Source organism: Gadus morhua, chromosome 9 (assembly GCF_902167405.1).
Source record: "Gadus morhua chromosome 9, gadMor3.0, whole genome shotgun sequence".
NCBI lineage: Eukaryota > Metazoa > Chordata > Actinopteri > Gadiformes > Gadidae > Gadus > Gadus morhua.
The window spans coordinates 1,862,665-1,880,191 of NC_044056.1; the positions used below are offsets into that span (position 1 = coordinate 1,862,665).

At 48.6% G+C, this 17,527-nt stretch overlaps 1 protein-coding gene across 17 annotated transcripts in view; it reads right to left on the minus strand.

Moving 5' to 3' along the window:
* The window catches only part of c2cd5 (C2 calcium dependent domain containing 5), a 29,146-nt gene extending 12,411 nt beyond the window's left edge, over positions 1-16,735 (minus strand). For 11 of the 17 annotated variants that reach the window (XM_030367350.1, XM_030367347.1, XM_030367345.1 and 8 more), the window contains exons 1-14: positions 16,401-16,734; positions 15,790-15,887; positions 15,448-15,534; positions 15,184-15,355; positions 14,998-15,093; positions 14,551-14,706; positions 14,061-14,292; positions 10,797-10,951; positions 8,075-8,163; positions 6,049-6,157; positions 1,762-1,876; positions 997-1,095; positions 760-871; positions 136-215 (exon numbers count right to left, since the gene is read on the minus strand). In XM_030367350.1, the coding sequence (XP_030223210.1) occupies positions 136-215; positions 760-871; positions 997-1,095; positions 1,762-1,876; positions 6,049-6,157; positions 8,075-8,163; positions 10,797-10,951; positions 14,061-14,292; positions 14,551-14,706; positions 14,998-15,093; positions 15,184-15,355; positions 15,448-15,534; positions 15,790-15,879 (1,592 nt within the window). In that variant the 5' untranslated portion in view covers positions 15,880-15,887; positions 16,401-16,734. Of the gene's footprint in view, positions 1-135; positions 216-759; positions 872-996; positions 1,096-1,761; positions 1,877-6,048; positions 6,158-8,074; positions 8,164-10,796; positions 10,952-11,795; positions 11,912-14,060; positions 14,293-14,550; positions 14,707-14,997; positions 15,094-15,183; positions 15,356-15,447; positions 15,535-15,789; positions 15,888-16,400 lie in introns of all 17 variants that reach the window. The other 6 variants (XM_030367351.1, XM_030367353.1, XM_030367342.1 and 3 more) reach the window with 3 other exon arrangements.
* Positions 16,736-17,527: the final 792 nt, after the last annotated feature.

A 17,527-nucleotide genomic window follows, 5' to 3' on the forward strand; every position in this document is an offset into this window, starting at 1 on the left:
ATGCAGTTATTGTCAGAACATTCTTGTAGTAAGAAGGTGGATTTGTCACCTTGGAATGGGTTGACAATAACTCAGCTGATGCACGGTTCTACCTACCTACTGACTAATGGAACATTTTACTGCTGGGAAGCTCACCTAGCTTGTATGAGGCAGCCTTTGCCGGACACGGCAGCTTCTGTTGGCAGGTCGATGGTGGTGAATAGAACATCAGGAACCTGGAACAGAAAGGCTGGAGTTCAAACATGTGGAACCAGCCGACTGTAGGGTTAGGTGACAACGCGGCGGGCACGTGTACAAGGCTGATCTACCGTGTTCACCCGAATATAAAAACAACTTTTCCAGACTTATTTTTGATAAAAAAATAAGCTTTTTGTGGACATAATCTTGTTTACTACAGAAAATAATTGTATTTAAAAATTCTAGTGATAATTCATTGATTCCTCAACACCATTGATTAAATATTTGGATTAATTTGTCACAAAATGTAATCAATGAAGTGCAATGTGTCAATGAATGACTTCAGAATTGAATCAATGAATGAATGATAAGTTTAACAGTGTCACTGTTGTGAGGGGCTGCGGACAGTATTTACAAAACACTGTCACAAACTATCGTTTTGGCGCCCTCTAGTGTTCCCCACTGCTTTCCCTGTTATTCTCTATAACGCAGAAATAAGACGAGCCCAGATTTTTCAGAAGTATTTTTAGAACAAAAACCTCATCTTATATTTGGGTGAATACGGTAATATGCGATCCAGACCTTCTGTCGTCTGCACTGGTAGCAGTAGGTCAGCTGGGCTGGGAAGGGCATATTGAGCTCGTCGTAGGGGATGTGGCAGAAGCCACAGCTAGGGGGCGACGGCTCGTCAAACCTGGTGCACCCGGAGACAAAAGCAACAGCCGTAGCGTTAGCCCTGCTCCTGAACCCCATCTCTAAAAGATGGGAATATCATAGGTATGTTTTTTTAATAAAATGAAGCATTCAAGTCATTTCCACCTGTGGTCACCGCTGCCGATGTCCAGACATCCCTCGCGCATGTAGCGAGGGTTCAATATGGCGGCCGTCCCTGCCGCGGAGAGGATGCACACCTCCTCGCTGGGAGAGCAAAGTGACGACACGGAGAGAGAGAATCAACCAAACATTGATCAAATCCGTTATAAGCAGTTTCATATACATTATGCGTCAAGTAGGCCATCATACTACGGCCCGGGAATGTGCAGTATTGCCCGTCTCAAGTCCAAACAAGGACGCTGCTAGATCCTGAAGGATTGCTGTTCATGTGTTCATGTGTTGGTGTGTTGGTGTGTGTCTGCGTGGGTGTGTTGGTGTGTGTCTGCGTGGGTGTGTTGTTGTGTTGGTGTGTTGGTGTGTGTCTGCGTGGGTGTGTTGGTGTGTCGGTGTGCGTCTGCGTGGGTGTGTTGGTGTGTTGGTGTGTTGGTGTGTGTCTGCGTGGGTGTGTTGGTGTGTTGGTGTGTGTCTGCGTGGGTGTGTTGGTGTGTTGGTGTGTGTCTGCGTGGGTGTGTGTCTGCGTGGGTGTGTTGGTGTGTGTCTGCGTGGGTGTGTGTCTGCGTGGGTGTGTTGGTGTGTGTCTGCGTGGGTGTGTGTCTGCGTGGGTGTGTGTCTGCGTGGGTGTGTGTCTGCGTGGGTGTGTTGGTGTGTTGGTGTGTCTGCGTGGGTGTGTGTCTCTGTGCGTGGGTGTGCGTGGGTGTGCGTGGGTGTGTGTCTGTGTGCGTGGTTGTGCGTGGGTGTGCGAGTGCCCACCAGATGCTGGTGCTCTCGCTATAGCCCACCACAGCGTGACAGCCCAGTGCCTTGGCGTGGGACTTGATCTCCTGGCGAATCTCTTCCCACCAGGCGTCCCGGGTCTCCGGTTCATCTGCAACACACGTGGGAGCCCGTCACACACACACACACCACATCACAGCCGGGTCCATCGCGTCACAACCGCTGGCTCATTGAGCCAACCTAAACACACGCAACTCCAGACCCAAAGCAGTGATAGCAGCCATGATCGAAGCATAGTCGAGTCTGATTCGGTTACTATACTAAAATAAAAGTTTTGCAATCAGTTGGCATAAAAAAGAGGGAATTTCATACTTCATCAGGCTGCCTTCACCCACCAGGAGATAAAATAAACGTTGAGGTTTGCTGATGAATCACATCAGAGCAAGCCGAAAACGACTTAACATACTATTAGTCAAATAACGTGATGTAAAACATGATTAAAGACGACAGTGAGGATAGTGATGACGAGGATGATGAAGAAGGCAAGGGTTGGGTTCGTTTTTTGGTCAGTGTTAGCCCTGACACCTTGAATGTACATTATACTAAACCCAAATTCAATAGTCTCTTTTCAACGCTGTATCTTGGCTTGGGCTGCAGTCTGGTTGGCCATGTAAAACGCCTACACTTTTATAAGGTCAGATGGTCTTTTTATCTATACTACTCTACCACTTGGATAGGTGAAACAACATCGACAGTACCTCCAGGATTTGTCTTGGAATTCAGTTATACGGGCTGCAAGTAAGATTTGAGAGTAGTCATGAGGTAGAAAGGGGAAGAAGATAGCGAGACTCGGTTTAAGATAAAAAATAAGCGAAAAAAGCAACCCCATAAAAGCCCCCTCTCCACCCCTACATTTCTCCATTATTGAGAAGTGTTGCCATCCTGCCCCTGTAGGGGAGCTGTGATAACTCCGGAGAGAGAGAGAGAGACACACAGGAAGACCAATCAGAGAAGAGGTTGGTCAGTCTAAAACCGTAATTGTCTCAATTGTCAACCACTGCAGATATTTAACGACACTCGGTCTTAAATCTTACCTACAGCACCTTTAGCAGTCTTAAGTTCAAAGTCGTACATCTAAAATCGTATATGAAGACGCCCTTTTACATGGAATCTTCATCATATTTATGAACAATAAAGGGAGGCTGCAGGACATGGGTGTGTATCAATAGTCGCAGGATGCTTTGGCTCCAAGCACTGAATGGGTTTGTAGTTATTTTAACTCCAGGGTCTGGGCTGAACTCCCCCTGGGTGGGAGTAAGGAGGAGAAGACCGGGGCGTGAGCTGCATTCAGAGTATTGACCTACACCCCATGACCACCTGGGAAGGCCACATGCTGACGGAGCAGCCCCCCCAAAGACCCCCAGGGAGGGAACCACGGGGGGAACGAGAGGAAAGAGATCAGCGGGAGGAGAGATGGTGTGACGATGGAGGATGGCCAAGCTTTAAGAACACACGGACGGGGGGGGGGGGGGGGGGGGGGGGGGGGTGTTTACAAAAAACAAAAAACAGATACAGCAAATCACACCGGCACACGTGCACACTCTTGGTCACGTGCACTCTCACGGAAAGATTAGGGCCATATTCATTGAAAGAGTCCAGGGAGCTTGGTTTAGTAGTTTCAGAGTTAGCATCGTGGTGGAGCTACGATGCCCTTTTCTTTTCTTTTCTTTAAGGGCTGCATTTCATTGTCTCATTACCCTCAACTAGTCCATTCCCTCCATCATTCATCCACCATCCGTCCATCCGTTCACCACCACCATCAATGCTGTGCTCCATCTCAGCATGAATACGGCCCTGGAGCCAGTGATGCACTCTCTGGTGGGGGGGGTCAAACCTCCGCTGGACCAGACTGGCTCTGGTCTAGGCAGGTTGGACCCCCTCGCTGACCCAGGAAAGCATTATCATATAGCTGGGGAAGGGGTGGTGGTACTGTGGTACTGAGGGGGGGGGGGGGGGGGTGCAACGTAGTGCATGCTCAACTCGGCCCAGCACACACACACACACACACACACACACACACACACACACACACACACACACACACACACACACACACACACACACACACACACACACACACCAGGGAGAGTGGCAGCTCACTGAATCATATTAGTCTCAAACTGAACAGCCAACCTCTCAAACTACCCCCACTCATATCAAAGTAGGATATATATTTTGTTGCCATCTGCCATAACAAAGTGTGAGATAGGACGCTGTGTGTGTCCACGTTAGGAATGGGAGCACTTCCCATGTATTTTAGTTCTACTCTCAAGTGCACTGCACCCCTCTGCTTCACTGAGCTGCCATTGCTGTGATGGAGGGAAGCAGTAGACGGACGGACGGACGGGGGGGGGGGTAGGAGTACCTGCAGTGACACTATTCCAGTCTAGCAGTTTGTAAGGGCGCGGGTTACCCAAAGCTGGGCCCGAACACACCATTAGTACACGGGACAGAGAGCAAAAGAAGAAGAAGAAAACAAACAAGCTCAACACAGCAAGACGACAGCAACACACGCACACACACACACACACACACACACACACACACACACACACACACACACACACACACACACACACACACACACACACACACACACACACACACACACACACACACACTTGAAAAAACTAACAAGGGGTTGGTGCAGGAAAGGAAGTAAAGATGTGGAAAATACCAAAACACGGAAGAATAAGTAGTTTCTAGAAGTAGAGGGAAGAGGTTGCATGCAGCAGCAGCAGGACATTCACAGCTTAGCATCCGTACACAGCAGCACATTGAGTGGTTTAACGGCACCAGGGTCATGTGTGAATGGAGCCCGTATCGAAATGCCCGCAAATCAATTCCAACCGATATCCCTGCAACAGAAACCAGGCTCCGGCCTCATGGCCTCATTCACATGTACGGATCTTTGTGTTCCGACAATGCAGCCACATGCATGCATCTTAGGTTACAAACAATGGAAGAAGCTGGTGACCTGACATATGATGTGTGTGGGGAAAGAAATATCAAAGAGTTGCAGAACTCATTGTGTTTTCGAATACAAAGCTTGATTAGTCTTTTTTGAGGAAGTGTGTGATTAAATCCTCGGTGATTCGAAAACTTAAATCAAGCAACAGCATTCAGAAAGAAAAGGGGTCTACCATATTCCATTAACAAAAATGTAACATATTAACTCTAAAACCTACTGTCTAATTAAGCAATAGGACAGTATTTTAACATGTCTAGTTTTAAACAGCAAGTACAATGGAACAAGTGTATAAAAAAATAAAAGGCACACAAAATGTGAATAATAGGACACCATTCAGAGATCAGGAGACATGTGACTCGAGCAAACACGGCCACACCTTGACAGACGTTAGGCCGGCCCACAGTGCTTGAAGCCACATAGAACCAGGCAGCACAAGCAGCAGCCGAACCCAGGGTCATGCATCAGCAAAACACCTCAACACACACACACACACACACACACACACACACACACACACACACACACACACACACACACACACACACACACACACACACACACACACACACACACACACACACACACACACACACACACACACACGTTTGTCAAGTCAATCTTGAAGTGAAAGCTCCCCCCCCATTTGGAAAGAAGAGGATTTAAATAAACATACAATCCCAGGTCTGGGACTTAGTCACGTGAATCAAAATCAAAGTTGACTTGATTGCAAAATACTTGTTGATGGCACACACAGAAACAAAAAAAATCGAAGTAAGAAGTCTGATCTATAATACTCTTGACAGTGCTGATCTGCTTCTATTGGTGTGTCCTACAGACAATTAAGTATGCTGAAAATAACTACAAAAGATACTTATGGCGGTCATAGTTAAAAGTACATTTGGTCAGAAGTTTGTAGAAAAGTATTTTTGAACCTTACTTTGTCTTCTGGATGGTAAGTGAAAACGGCAAAATTATTGTAAAAGTATGGTAAAAACCAAGAATGGCTGGCTTGATGTGCATTGTAGTAATTTCAGAGCTTATGTTGTTGTTGTTTCACCAGGGGGTTGTTTTATTACAGATTGTAGGTTATATTTCCATTGTCCAGCAAAATGAGAGGTTAATTATTCACTAGGTAGAGCTTTTACCTGGCTGGTCAGCGATTCACTTCACCACACAAGTTATATTATGTAGCATCTACATAATCCTTTAAAAAGAGATTATGAAGATACTAGCGCCTTAATACACGTTCCACACACACACACAGACACGCGGGATGTATGGGTAAGACCTACCAGGGTTGTGAATGCGGTCCAGGAGTTTGACCGAGCGCGCACTGACCACTCCCCCAACGTGCACCAGGAAGCCAGGTGGAAAGCAGGTCAGGGTGAAGAAGGGGAACTCCTGCGAAGGCAAGGCAGCCACAATCAGGACAGGCTCACAAGGGGCCACTACCACAGCGGCAGCAGCAGCCTGGTGGGCAGGGCCCTGGAGCTCACCCGCATTTCTAATGACTACAAAGTGAAACATTACGGTCAAATAGAACTCTGATTCTACTTGAAAAATGACTCAAAAATGGTATTCCTGTGCTACATAAACCACAACTGGCCCAGAACCCAGAATGCCCTTGGCCACATATTTAGGAAAGAACCGTCATGCATCAAAAGGTTGGGTGTGACCCCCATGCAGTCCGAAGGCCCTACCTCCACTCTGTTCCATCAGACCTGTGGTCCGATGGAACAGAGTCATCACAAAGGACTGGACAGCATTGTCCCTAGATCTGAAAGGACTGGATTACAATGGAGGAGGATTCTCAGGGCTGTGTAGCCATACTGCCCATCAGATCCAATCCTTTCCCATCTAAATGAATGCCCTACTTTAGGTTCAGTGTACCATGTGACGGGGCAGTAAACAAGTCCTGCTGCAAACAAATGGGGATGTGCACGTCATGCCGTCTGTCTGTGTCCGTCTGTCTGTTGAGCCATCTTACTGTGTGTGAACGGCAAGATAAGATCCATGCAATCCTGGAAGCCCTCCAACCCGCCAACACCTAATCTGCTTCCAGGCAGCAGATTAATGCTTCGGTACACGGCAGTGTACAATGCAGAGCTATTGGGACTTCATGTTCTGTCATGCAAGAGTATGGAAGGAATGACCTGCTGTGACCAGATAGAAGGAGGACCTGCCCGGTCTCCTTCTTCCTTAGTGGTTGGTGGGTAGCAGCTCCTCTTTCATTGGTTCCGCACAGGCGACCAAATCGCAGGAGATTTAAAGGAGAAGGCTGACGTGATTCTATAGTTCTCGTAATAAATCACAAGCTACCAGAAGCCACAATGCTTTTCCCTGCCAACTCTCCCGGCACGCTCGTCTTCAAGTCGGTACACGGACCGAATGCCTGCGAGCTGGAGAAAAGCATTGTCTCTTTCGATGTTTCCCCTTGTGGATTCCGGCACCTCGTTAGCAATGGCAGCATAAAATAAAGTCAGCCTTGTAGCCTTTAACAGAGGAGGGCAAAACGAAAGAAGAAAGAAAACAGAAACACACAAAGGCCTCCGTCCCACGCTGAAGGGGACACCATCTCCCAGCCTCTCAGCCATGCCCTGACCGAGCTCTGTGGATCTGGGGAGGGCGAGCTGGGCACTGAGAGACCCGGTACGGCACGCCGGGTGGCTCCAGCCCATCCTGCTCTCTCAGATCCACATAGAGGGAGAGGTGGAGGAGGGGGTGGGGAGATGACTCAGTTAGGTGGAGGGGAGGGCGTCCCGTGGCAACGGGCTGTTAAGGCGGTGGAGAGGGGGGCAGATGGGGTAAGGTGAGGCACACAGCGGGGCGACAGTGTGTGTGCGTTGAGTATTTGAAGGAACATACCCGGGCGTTTAACAATAAAGCAGAGGAGGAGGCGGCCTGAGAAGCAGGGGTGGTCAGGGGGGGGGACAGAGAGAGGGGGGGGGGGGGCTGTTATTCTCCCTGGCGACAACGCTGTGACTGCACAGCTCACGTACAACAGCCAGTGGTCGCAGTGAGGAGCACTGAGCCAGCCTGGCTGACAGAGTGTGTGTGTGTAGGGGTTCAGCGTTAGCTAGAGCTGGTCAATATCAATGTAGAGATGTTATCAATGTCATGATACAACTTATTCTGTTGTTTTTCTTTGATTGATCGAGACAAATCCTCAATAGAAACCAAAAGTATTGGGGCAAACATATATCCACAGATCAAAGTAGAATAATGTGTGTGTGTGTGTGTGTGTGTGTGTGTGTGTGTGTGTGTGTGTGTGTGTGTGTGTGTGTCCGTGTGTGTCCGTGTGTGTGTGTGTGTGTGTACCCTCTGCTCCAGGGCGGTCTGTGTCTGCTGTCTCAGGAGCATCTTCAGAGGTCCCGCCTCCTTGCCCACGCTGCCGCCGCTGCCCATACCTGGTAGAGAACAGAGTCCCGCCCCCCCTGTCACTCACACTCACACAGGACAAGATAGGCAGTCTTAGGCCCCATCCCATTTATACCCCTTACCCCTCCCCCTTGTTTTGAAGGGGTAAGGGGAAGGGGTAAGGGGTACAAATGGGATTGGGCCTAAGGCCCAATCCCATTTCTACCCCTTACGCCTTCCCCTTACCCCTTCCCCTTACCCCTTCCCCCTTCCCCTTACCCCTTCAAAACAAGGGGGAGGGGTAAGGGGAAGGGGTAAGGGGTAGAAATGGGATTGGGCCTTAACCAGTCATGCACAGTGTAGTCAACATCCTGCTTCCTTCATAAACACCAGCCGTCACATGCCTTCAGTGAGCTGTAGCTCAGACAGGGAGGTGTAATCACAGGACCGGTTGGCAGCTACGACCTGAAAGTCGACTTATTTAACAGCACCTGAACCGACCGGGACTTAGTCCGTCGATGTAACACGATTCTGTTGGAAACACTTTGGCACTGATCCTACGTTTACACCTCGAGGTGCGCTGGGATCCCTGCTCCCTCTACGTCACAATAACGCCACTCCTGTTCAGACCTGAACGTAATGACTTAAAGACTCGCATGACTGACGAATCCATCACACCACATGCTTTCATGGGGTCTCCTAGGTGGAGCCGGTGGTCTGGGGGAGAGGACAGTCCGTGGCTGGGGGGGGGGGGGGCTCATTGAGGGGGTTTGGGTGGACAGCAGTCCTACTATACCAGAGGCTGCTGCCGGCAGCAGGCCTTCACTGAAGGACACGCTCTTCCTCAGAGGGGAGGAGTCTGATTGGAGGGCACAGTGAGGGGGCGGGGTGTCGACTCTGGGGGCTGAGGCATGCCTGCAGCCCATTGGCCGAGGGCCAGGGAGGGGCAGGGAGTCTGTTGAGAGGGCCGGGGAGCTGGGACACAGGAAGATCCCAGGCCTGCGTCTCATTGGCTGGGGCTTCTCTGTCCAGCAGAAACAGACGGCGGGGAGGACAGACGACGAGAGGGACGCCACAGGAACACAAAGACACAGCAAGGAGGAAGGAGGGGGGGAAACAGCAACAGATAAGAATGAGAAAAAGAAATGATGAGGAATACAATGGATGATGGCAAGACCTAACCTCTAAGAAAGACAGAGACAGAGACAGAGACAGAGAGACAGAGAGACAGAGAGACAGAGAGACAGAGAGACAGAGAGACAGAAAGAAAGAAAGAGAGCTCAGAGAGTATGCATGTTTCAACTTAAAGGTCCTATGGCATGCCACCAGCTGTGAGGTTGATAAACCTTACAAGCCATTTTTTAAATCTGCCCCCTATGACATCACAAGTGGGCGTGTCTACCTAGATGTGTGCTGGATAGATCAGTCTACCGGCCTACCCAGTGGATCGTAGCAAAACGTTGCTCAACTATCCGTCACACATCTAGATGGACACGCCCACTTGTGATGTCATAAGGCGAAGATTTTCAGCTTGTAACGGCTAATCACACTCACACCTGGTGGCATGTCATGGGCTGTAAACCAATGCAATGGACCAAGCTCAGATTGCTGCTCAACACCTTCTACCCGAGCAGGAAGAGCCTATTCTTGCAATCGGCTGGCATTGTGATCGCTTGGAAACAAACGCCATGCATACCCAGCCAAGACCTTCCGGGCTCAGGGACAATTGTCCCTAAAGTGGAGTACGGGAAATACTTATCTATTGAGGAAGTGTTGCACTAGATGGAGAGAACAGATGGGGACAAACGAAAGAAAGCAGGGTGAAACAGGAGAAGGGGAGATGCCTAAGAGAGCACCAGAGAGGAGAAAGGGTAGCTAGAGGGTCACAAAGGGTGGCATCAGGGGCGGGGGGGGATTCGGACTGCTAGGCTCGTCCCTCCTGGTGAGCGGTCAACATACCAGAGCTGTACAGGGCTTTTTGATGCGTGTGTGGGTCAAAGACTTGGAATTCCTCCTTGTTGGAGGCGAGGTTTGATAAGAGCTCACCTTTGGGCCGAGTGACTCACTTTGAGGCACCTCAAGCCTGAGATGAACCAATAAGGCTAAGCCATCTCATAGGGGCCTCTTTCAGAATGGAAGATGGACTTTGAGACCTGTGACTCTTTGCCCGACACAATGTAGGCCATATACTACCAACGAAGAAGGGTCCTCAGCCAGTTGGACACACACACACACACACACACACACACACACACACACACACACACACACACACACACACACACACACACACACACACACACACACACACACACACACACACACACACACACACACACACACACACACACCTTGTTCTGCTTTGTTGGCAGTATATCGGCCCCATTGAGACAACTCGTCTCTGCACAAGGACATCCATATATGTATACGGTTACACTAGTTTAGTCTGAGGCACACCAGCCCATGGAGAATGAGGGGGGGGGGGGGGATACAGCTCCACACAACTACAACTGGAACTTAAGAGACACGCATACAGAAAGGCAACATAAAAAAACCACAGAACAAATAATGGTACATACAGAAATCATAGAAACCACAACCGGAGGGTAGCACCAAGGTGGGGCCGGGGGGGTCGGGTGGTGTAGGGCAGGTGGAGGGGGTGGGGGTGGGGGGGGGGTCTTACCCATCTTGGGCGTCAGACTGAGGTCAGTGTCAGATGAGGAGGACTGCCGACTGCAGGGCTTGGAGGAGGAGAAGGGGGGAGGAGAGGAGGAGGGGAGCACTCGAAGGGGAGTCAGGGGGCCGAGGGCCGTGGGCGGGTCCTCACTGAACACAGGCCTGCCGGGAGAACACCACACACACACACACACACACACACATGTACACACACACGGCCGTCAGCACCCCCTTCAGTGCTTGTGTGAGCCTTGTGTGTGTGTGTCCGTGGGGGGAGGGGGGGGAGGGGGGGGGGGGGTACAGTCATGTGTGGAGGATGTTTTCTTTTGGGTTCACTGTTCAGGTGTTTGAGGTGCTACTGATGGCTGGATGGTCAAACACAAAAGCAAGCAAATTAAAAGCAAGTTAAATGGTAAAAAAAACAACAACAACAACAACAACAACAACAACAACCAAAAAAAAACAAACTCATCCACACCAAACCAAAAACACGGGAGCAACACGGGAGAACACAGAAGACAACACCTTAGAGGAGGAGGAGGGGGGGGGGGGGGGGGGAGGGCAGTGTCAGAGCCTATTGCACCTGGAGGTATCAGGCACCATCCCTGGCCCTCAAACCACATCTCAGGGGCCCTCATTCCTGCCCGAGGCCCTCACACTGCACAGCACTATGGACCACTGGATGTCCAGACTGCCACATGGGCCGGTTCCAGTCCACACAAGAGTTCAGGGCAGCTGGCCCGGTATGGGTATGAGGGCTTTGGAGGCTTCCAGGGACTTCAGTGGAGGAAGACGACCGGAGGCCCGAGAGCCAAGCAGAGGGTTGTGATCAAGAGTCAACGGCGATTGGGCCCTGTACTGAAGACCAGCCTTCTTTAAGGTCATGACCATCAAATGGTGTAACCCTTCTTCTACGCTGCGTCGTACATCCTACAACCGCCCCCCCCCCCCCCCCCCACCACACCACCCGCCTAGTCCACAAGGGTCCCTGGCTGCCAGTGCATACCAGCGAAGATGAGGGTGGGGACAGAGACAGAGAAGTTCTGGGACAGCCTCTGGGCGCTGCAGGTTGAGTGCACTGGACTGTTGTGGGTGGAGCGACATCCATGGGCCAGGGGGGACCTGGACCAATCAGTGCACAGGAAGGAAGAGGGAGGAGCAAGAGGAACACGCAGAGCAGTAGAGGAAGAGAGACAGAGAGACAGAGACAGAGAGACAGAGAGACAGTGAGACATAGAGAGAGAGAGACAGAGAGAGAGAGACAGAGAGACAGAGAGACAGAGAGACAGAGAGACAGAGAGAGAGAGACAGAGAGACAGAGAGACAGAGAGACAGAGAGACAGAGAGAGAGAGACAGAGAGACAGAGAGACAGAGACAGAGAGACATAGAGAGAGACAGACAGGCAGATAGAGAGAGAGAGAGGGGGGGGGATAGAGAGAGACAGACAGGCAGATACAGAGCACAACATTGCAACAAATACAAAGAGAAAAAAAAAAAGAAAACAGCCAGGAGAAAAATCTCTTACTGTACTTTCTTTCTACGGTGCATCATATTGTTGAAAAAAAAGAGTCAAGTTAGTTAACCTGTTTTACAGGAATTCACTCGAGCTCAATGCGGACAAAAAAAGCAGTTGTCAGGCACACATGCAGTGGATATTGCATCCCTTTATCTTGCAACCTTTATTACCGGAACTAAGAATGAAATACACATTTGATCAAAGGGCCTATTAGGGTGGTTGAGAATAATCAATTATTTGTTCATATTCCAACATTTTAACATACAGTAGTAGTCTATGCTATCCATTCACGGTTTCTAAATGATAGAAGCCTGTCCCAAAGACAGGTCGGTATTGATGATCAAAGCAAACAGTCGGTCTACTAGGCTGAACTTAACAGCTGTAACTATGTTCATAGAAGAATAATTCTTCTAATCATATTAAACATCCAAAGCCTAAAATAAATATTCAAGCCTAAAGCACGGAATCCTATAAGGAAAGACCCAAATTATTGCTTAAAAGTCTGTTTTGAAAATATTTAGTCACGGTACATTTGCGGTCTTTGTGCTTTGTTCAATACCGGTAGTTTAAAACAATGTGATTCTAGTTCTTGTTTGTGTAGCGCTAAAATATGAGGAAATATATAGTCTGGCAAAACTACAATACCCAAGCTGGAGGGAGAAGAAAGGAAAGTAACTGAGCAAAGGAGTCGGAAGAGGAAGATCGATATTTGCTCCGAGAGGATATTCAACGAACCTACAATCTTGTCAACCTTGCTAACATGGACAATGTTGCAACCACAATATACTATTATAAGCAGCTTCAGCCACTCAAAATATGAAGCAGGTAAGGTTAGGTAAGGCAATGCCGCCTCAAAGCTCCTTCCTGACTGTGTTGACAGACCCGAATAATTGATTATTAGCTCATAATAATCAATCAATATTATTCAACCATGAAAAATATGATATTTTGCACATCTCTAGTGGCTAGTATTGAGTGCAAGTTTTGAATAAGAGCCACACCAAGAGAAAGCATGTAAAATGGTGACCAATCAAGAGTCCCTTTTTGAAACCTGGCATCTTGGTCAAAGGTTTACTTTTGTATATTCTACAAATGCACCCTGAGAGGAATGACTGCGACCGAGCAACCAAATGCAATGATTCACTTCGCTGACCAGGACAGAGCATCAACCCACCTAATGCATGGAGGAAGACGGGCTTTTGGATGAGGTATACTGTCGGCAGCCAGCCTACAAGCTATGCTAACATATTCAACCACTGTCGTACCAGACATATGTCTTAGGCGCACGCATTTCGGATGCATTGGTGAATTAACAGGCGGACATGGCATTAGCATGTGGGATGCATGCGTGTTTGCACGGCACACTCCTCTCGGTGACAGAATGCTTGAAAGAGTCTTGGATGCGTTCGCTGGAGTCATTTGGTTGTCTGGTCAACGTTGGACCACATCTCCCCGCCCGGGCTGAATAAGGTCCCAGACTCGGTACCGTACAGAGCACAGTCACATGCAGCAGATGCGTGGAGTTCCATGCAAAAGCATTTGGAATGCAGACAACAAGCGAGGCTTAGGATTGGCTATATGCGTCTGAGGATATGATGTACAGTGGTGATCAAAGCATGTCTCACACACACACACACACACACACACACACACACACACACACACACACACACACACACACACACACACACACACACACACACACACACACACACACACACACACACACACACACACACACACACACTACTCACTCCTTGCTGTCCTTGGACGGGGAGTTGCAGGCGTTGGAGGCCGGGGCGGTGTTGGGGTGCGTGTATGCGTTGGCATTGGCCCCGGCGCTGAGTTTGTCCAGCGTGCAGGCTGTACCGATGGCCCGGACCACAATGCCTGACTCGCCCTCCAGGTCGAAACACTGCAGGTAGCCCACCACGGCGTTCCCGCCCATCTCCAATACCTTCAGCCCGATCTTCCTCTGAAGCTCCCCTAGAGGCCGCGAGAGACAACCAGACGGTCGCGAGATGTCAACTACGACTGTACTATACCAGGGATCGAAAACGTACACCATACAATCAACAGACGAGTCGTCCTCAATACAGAAAAAATACATAATACAACATAAACAAAATAGGAAAATGACATAAACTTTCTAAATATTAAATAAAAAAAGCCGTTATGAAGTACTGCCTCATTTCACAATGCAGGGGGAAATCAATGTTCAGAAATGGTTGACATTTGCTCTACCAGACATGAGGGAAATGAGTCTCTGGCGGGCTTCATTGGAGGCTCTGGGGGTCCTGATGCGGTCGATCCACTGGTACTCCGGGTCTTCGTTCACCACCAGCTCTTCCACAAACCCATGGACCATGGCAGCTCGATAGCACAGCGGAATAGACGTAGCTGTTATGCAGAGAGCACACGATCGCCACAACAAAGTCAGGTCCATTGATTAACACAAGGGTCAAACTCCTATTCCTGCACCAGATTTCATCGCTCTACCACGACGACAGACACAGACACGGACACGGACACGGACACGGACACGGACACGGACACGGACACGGACACGGACACGGACACGGACACGGACACGGACACGGACACAGACACAGACACAGACACAGACACAGACACAGACACAGACACAGACACGGACACGGACACAGACACGGACACAGAGAGGTAACTCACTGCAGAAGAATTTGACCCCACACGAGGACTGTCTGAAGCGGTTCAAGTCGTTGAAAAGATCCACTTTGACGAGAACGTTGATCTCTCCTCGGATACCTGGAGGAAGAGTGAACGGCTGTGAGCAGTCATCAACACATTGCAGAACCACAGTGGGTCATGAGGATGATGATGATGATGATGATCTACCATGGATTGTGTCGTAGATTGGGAACCAGCCAGAGATGACGGAGGCTGCCTCGCTGCAGAGCAAGGGGTCGATGTCGATGTACACTTTCCCTATGGCGTCGTTAGCACTGTATGTATCGTGGTCCAGGACTGTGATCTGCAGTGGCTCATCCTGCAGGTCCTCATCATCAACCTGCAGGGGAGAGAGGAAGAGGATTACTTAGTGGGAGTGGATTCATTCACCAAATTAATTTCATGGGTCCAACATTTTCAAATGCTCCAAACCTCAAATTTGAACCATTCTGAGTTCCACTGCGGGTTTAGACACTTGGGATAGACATCCGTTTTAAAAGTTGTGTTACCGAACTTGACCTGCAATACATATGGCACATGCGTTACAGAGTTAATCAGCATATTCAATTAGAAAAACAATTGTATTGATATTTCACAGTATCTTCATACATAATCAATATGAAATGTCAATTAAATAACAAGAATATACCAATATCGACCCAATTTCTTTTTTTAAAAAACAAACAAACGATGCTACCATTGGTATTGGGTCCTTAATATAAACAGTGTAGGGTGTTTGGCAAACTGCTACCACTACTGATGATCTTAACCCACCTCCACAAATGCATCGGTAAGGTCGCTGGCTCGGTCCATTACGGGCAAGTGGCGCCCCGCAACAATTTTGGCTTTCAACTTCCCCGGCATGATTGCGTCTATACAAAATAAAACAAATGTATTGATCATATGGACACAGACAACCCTGTGTTTAGGACTGACAGAGGCACAATTACCAAAGTGAATGTCAACAGCCCAGCGAACTTGACAACAATAACATATGTTGATGACAATCAAGAGCTGTCATTCTCTCAGTCCAGTGATTCATAGAGCAGGCTCCATGAGATGCTAGCTAGCTGTAAGCTTTAGTTTGTTCTAGATATTTTTGCAAGTTTGATTTAGATCTTTTTCCCCACCTCTCCTCAATGAAGCTAACCATAATACCAGACCGCCCGTTATCTTTGCTGGCAATGACATTCAGCGTACACAGCGTCTGGCCGTGATCAGATAATTGGGCTAATGTTAGCAACCACATGGCTAGCAGTAGCAAGGAAAGCAGCTTACTGCATTGCAGCGAGTGCTAGCCCATAACAGACTGGCAATTCAATTAAAACAGCGGGCATCCTCTCCAAGTAATATCACGGTATTAATGTATTCAATGTCATCCTTACCAATGTCTCAATGTCGAAAGATATCTACCAGACCAGCAGGCTTGTTTATGAAAGTGATGACAGCCCGCCAGACTGATCTCCGCGTCGCTTCCATAACATGGGACGATTTGCTTCAAAAGACCACCAAAGACACGTTATGATCCAAGAATCTCTACGGAACTAATGGCGTGCTACTTTACACCATGGTGTTTCGATACCTGCACATGACAGGTATTAAACGTTGACTGTATTTATTCATCTTAAACACGTCCCGTTTGATCCCTGCCTACTAGATAGGCTCGTCAGCGGTAGGCGGGCTAGCTGTGGCTGCGGCTCAAGGTAAATGGATTTCCCGGTGTGCCGTGTGGTCGGTTGGTCGGGACATGCGCAGTGTGCCTGAAGTTCAGGAGGCACCAGTGAAGAATGATGTTCTGCTTTTCACTCTGGTTTTAATCGAGACACACACACACACACACACACACACACACACACACACACACACACACACACACACACACACACACACACACACACACACACACACACACACACACGTTCTATTGTGGTATAATATTTATCTGATGAGCATGAAGTGTGGAAGTGAGCATGAGCCCATTTTATCTGCAAATAATCTGCCAATGTATATCCTACTACTGCAGTGATATTTCCTTATCCTTACAGTAGTAGTGTACTTATATACTTATGACATGACAGTAGCCAGGGCCCAGAGCTTTTCTCAGTGGCTAGACTTGAATATAGGGTTTAAGCGGAATGAAGATAGAATGCAGAAGTATTTCTTTGATTATTTTAACTTGAAGAAATTCCTAAGGAAGGATGGCACCAGTATGTGTGGAAAGTCAAGTGAAGGACTTGAGTGAAACCTCAGCTGAAAACAGCACTGCTAGACCTTGCTTTAACATGCCCTGTAAGTTGCGCCATTTAAGATTTGAATCTGTCAGGCGAACCTTGATATATTGGCACACTAGGTGGAAAAGTTACTCCCCGTTGGCAGGTAGGCCGAATAGATTTGTATATCTACTGCAAGTCATTTTGCAGAGCAAAAGGTGACATGCTATGATCACCATAAGACTTCATCCACTAGCACTATAGTAGTTATAATACTATACTAAATGTAAATTTGTTTGGAT